At 37.1% G+C, this 4,697-nt stretch overlaps 1 protein-coding gene across 1 annotated transcript; it reads right to left on the bottom strand.

Annotated features, from left to right (window-relative positions):
- Positions 1-290: 290 nt before the first annotated feature.
- LOC149159946 (uncharacterized) lies at positions 291-869 on the bottom strand. The gene has a single exon (XM_089434470.1). It carries the CDS (start codon positions 867-869, stop codon positions 291-293), a length of 579 nt encoding a protein of 192 aa, XP_089290596.1.
- Positions 870-4,697: the final 3,828 nt, after the last annotated feature.

The following is a 4,697-nucleotide window of genomic DNA, read 5'->3' on the forward strand; positions in this document are numbered from 1 at the left end:
ATCTCCTCCTGCTTTCTCCTCTCCTCCAGCTGATTGTGGATGCGCTGCTCCTGCTCCAAGGTCCCCTCTGTGTGACCCCCTGTGCTTATTTTTTGCTGGAGATCCGCCATTTCCTTATTTAAGTCATGTTGCGCCTTAAAGATGTTTCCAAAGGTCTCATTGTTCCAACGCTTTAGATGGTATTTTAAATATTTGAGTTTTTGTTGGAACTGGAACATCTTGGAGCCTTTTGGCAGACTGAAGGTTGTCCAAGTTGTTTTAACAAAGTCTTTGAAAGTTGGATGGGTGAGCTAGAACTCTTCGAAGCGAAAGGGCCTTCTGATGGAGTTTCCTGGTCGTTGCCACTGGAGGGCAATTGGCCAGTGATCCGAGCCTGAGTGGGGTGGTATGGCAGCAGCTATGTCTCCTCCTAAGTGAACCGAATTGTCTGATATAAGAAATTCGTCCAGTTTGGAAGCGATTTGATGCTTTCTTGCTCTTTGATTACTCCAAGTGTAAGTGCCATTACAAAATTCCAAGTCTATTAGAGAGGTATTCTGGATGAAGTCTTTAAAGTGGGTGTTTTGTTGTTCCAATCTGGTTCTTCCCCAAAGCTTTTCCTCCAACTTGGTGATCATGTTAAAATCCCCTCCAATAATCCATAGAGGATGCAATCTATTGTTATTCAGAGCTTCTATAGTGTTGAGAAGAGCAATTTTGTTTCCTGCTTCCTGCAGGAAATAGACATTTGAGAGGTTTCCATGTATATTGGTGCCTAAAATGTGGAAGGCAGCCTGGATGAGGTGATGAGAAGCGTGGAAGTCTGAGAGAGTAAGCGCTTGCATGTTCCATGCAATCGCAAGCCCCCCTGATGCTCCAGATGCATCCATTGCCACCGATTGACAACCTGGCCATGCTTTAGAGAGGATGTTGCCTAGTGTAGCGTTGTTACCATTTTAATCATATTTTTTAACATTCTGAGTTTCCCTCGGCTATTGATCCCCCTTAAGTTCCATGAAATGAGCTTCATGATTCACTATTAATAGAGGGTTTGTAGTACTTCGTCAATTTTGCATACCTACTTAGTCCACCAGGATTTTCCCTACTGCTATTGTTCGGTGGAGATCAATTCTTCTTCCCCTCTTTTTGGAGTCTTTTGGGGGAAGGCCTCCATCCCAATGACTTCCTCGCTGGATGCCTAGCTATTTCTGCTGATAAGCCCTTGAGATGACCACTTCCAGTTTGTTGAGCTGAAGCTCTGGGATACTGTCGTAGTCCTTCTTTTTTCATGCTAACTCTAGTTCTAAAATGTCTAGTCCTTGCAGATCTATACTTTCTGGTTCTTCATACATCTGTTGCACCTGGCTATTTCCTTCTGTGGAAATTCCTAAGCTTTGGGGGGGATCTAGAGTTCCATTGACATCCATTTCATTATCTTTTTCTGCAAGTTCCTTTCATCCATCCTTGGGGTTTGCCTTAACAACTTTGGGGGTTTGATGTTCAGAAGGGGAGGCCGAAGGAGGAGGTTGAGAGGAGGAGGATGGGGGTGCAAAGCTGGGCTTGGAGAACGGGATTTGCTCTTCCGAGGTCTGAGCTAGAATTTCAAAGCTGTTCCTTATAGCAAGGCCAGAGGCATTGTCTTGCTGGGGCTTTTTTCCGGTTGAAGGTTTTTTGTGCGCTCATTTGGGGCTAGGTGCATTGGTGAAGCCATCATGGGTAAAGGAGTCTGAGGGTTCAGGAGCATTAGCTTTGGCATTTAGGGGACAATCCCTAAATAAATGCCCGAGAGCCTGGAATTTTCGACAACGAAAAGGGACATGTTCATAATCCAAGGGTTGAATCCATTCATTGTCGCGGTGAGAGAGACTTACCGAGTCTGGCAGGGCTTTGTCCAGGTGCATGAAGACGCAGATGTGGGCGTAGGATGCGTATCTACGCAGTTTTGTTTCTTCCGTCACTTTTATGTAATCCCCTAATCCATTTCCTATGTCTTTGAGAATATCTTCATCCCAGTATTCATCTGGAAGTGAATACATTCTGATCCAGACTGGAGCGCAGGTGAGGTCTTCCTTGTCCGGGTTAAATCTTGCTATCCATTCCCTTAGATACAGACCAACTGAGTTGAAAAAATATGGCCCTTCGCCCAGGATTCTGTATTTGTCTTCAAGGCAAAAGAAAATCACAGTAAAGAACCCTTTCGGTCCTAGCTGCAGTGTTACGTCTCCTTTGGGTTTCCACTTAGCTGCAATCCATCCATATAGGGCTTTTTCTGTCAGCCAGAACCCTATAAATTTCCTGATGAGGGCATGATCCCTCATGTATTGGATTCGTTCGTCAATCTTCTGTCCTGGCAACTATATTCTGGGTCGTTCGGCTGCTATTGGTTTGCAGGTATTTGAAGAGATCTTCGATCCTTCTTCTGGTTTGTCCTTTCTTCTGGGCGTGACGCTTGTCTTATCCTCCTGACTACCTATCTCATTATGCCTGTAGCGCTGCGGGATCTCCTTGTTAATCGCCTCCTCGTCAACAAAACCAAACACAATCATCCTTTCAGGCCCTAGCTGCGAAGTGTTTGCTTTGGGGGAGGGCATTGATGCCCCCCCTGGGGGGATTCCATATGCCCTACGATTATACCCTATATTGCTCAGTCGAAACAGAGCTAGAGGTCACGCCCGTGATGGTTGCCTGGTTTGTGCAGTATGCCCTGTCTGAGGTTGTGGTCAAAACCCTAGCAGCCAAACCCGTCCTCCAATAAAAAAGTCGGTTCTTGACTCCCACATACTCCTTTTGTATAATAAGATTATTAATCATGGATATTCGCTCATTAATTATAGAGATTATTAACTTGTAAACATGACTTGTTATGATGCCATGGATCAATACCATTTATTATCAATCTCAACCTTTGATATGTAGAAGCTACAAACATACCATCCACCTAATATATTTTGATATTTTAATTACACTTTTACAAAATAAACATGCCTATGAATTTCATTAAATTATAATATAATTTTCCTAAAATATTTCATAAATTTACTAGCTAAATTATAATATATTATGTTTAAATATATTTAAATTTAAATATTTATATTATAAGTGAAATCCTCATTTAGATTATTTTTCTTATGAAAAATAGAATTGTAGGTGCTAAATAATAAATTGTGATATAAATCTTCATAGCACTAATTTAAGAGATTGGGATCAAAATGTATCGGGTGAAGAGATCTACCCTATGAATTCAAGTGAGGGGACACATACTTTCTTTTTATAGTAGGATATTCCTCCAGTTCCTCTATGAGAGGATTTCTTATTCCTAGTTGACCACAAAATGAATCCATGAATGTGAGGGGCCTTAGAATCATCATGTTCCCAAGTTTCATCTAAAAAATATAATAATTGTTTCATTTGGGACTCAGCATAACGTAGGACCTTTACTTCAAAGAGAGGAGCCACAAAGTTCTAAATTTCTATTTATTACTCTATGTTTGGTCTCTATAAATAATAATAGTTTTCGTATTTTTAATAGTTTTATGTTCTTAGATGACGTCCTCGTTTATAAATATTTTCATCCCTTTTACGTTTTCTTATTTAATGAGCATGGAAAATTCATTGTCACCACAACTTACCCTAACATGAATTCATATATATTTATTCTCATGCATTTTTTTTTACTTTCTTGCTTCTACGAGATACGTATTTCAATTTGTGACTTAATTTTTAGTGGTTATTTTACTATTTTAAAGGTTTCCTCATATTTCTTCTCTTTTATACATGAAATTCTAAGATTCAAGACTCTCTTATTGCACTCATGAGTTAGCTCAACTAGTTTGTTCATTTTATATTTGATGGATTAGATGACTCTTTAATCTCATTTATTAAGGCGTAATTTTCTTGAATAGTTAATAATTTATTTTCTAAGGGTTTGAATATGTTTTTAGTGATTGTATCTAATTCTATTTTATGTTCTATTTCTCTATCTCTCTCATTTTATTCATTAAAATGATTCATGAAGACTGTGTAGGGTGACCTTGCCCAATTCCCCCTTCGGAGGCTAAAGTTTTGACATATGGCAATCATTGATAAATTTAAGAAAATAATAATAAAAAATAATAAGGAAGAGAATTGATAAGGACCTTATTTGGGTTATGGGTAATTTTTAACATCCAAAAAAATGTAAAAAAAATTCCACCAAATAGTATTATGATCATCACTACAAAGTAAAATAAATCCATCACCCAAAGATATTACACACACACACACATATATGTGAGAGAGATTTTTTGGCATGAGTTGTCTTACCATAACACCACAATTCACTAACCTAGAGTTCTTTAGACATATAATAATTTCAATTTAATTTTAATGTAAAATATCATTTAAAATATTTTCATTATATTTATTGGTAAATTTAATTATGATTATAAATTAAAATTTAGTTACATATGTTCAATTATTATGATTATCTATTAATTATATATGTTGATCTTTTCTTATAAAGTTTTAATTTAATTATCAATAATTACTATTCAATATTTTTAGTAATAATCTTAACTCAAAAGTTAAGATTTATATAAAATGTACTTGCTTTATTTTTCCTTTTCCAATTAACTTGATTAATTTGAAAAAATGTCCTTTAAAACAAGTTATAATTTTGTAAGCATATCTTATAAATAATTTTATTTTAAAAAAACTCCATTATTAAAAAAATATTACAT

Source organism: Pinus tabuliformis, chromosome 5_2 (genome assembly GCF_031772625.1).
Source record: "Pinus tabuliformis cultivar Carrire ecotype Pingquan chromosome 5_2, CPIR1, whole genome shotgun sequence".
NCBI lineage: Eukaryota > Viridiplantae > Streptophyta > Pinopsida > Pinales > Pinaceae > Pinus > Pinus tabuliformis.

Excerpts from the sequence above, each read along its gene's own strand:
- LOC149159946 (XM_089434470.1), bottom strand. The coding sequence starts at position 869 with ATGGATGCATCTGGAGCATCAGGGGGGCTTGCGATTGCATGGAACATG.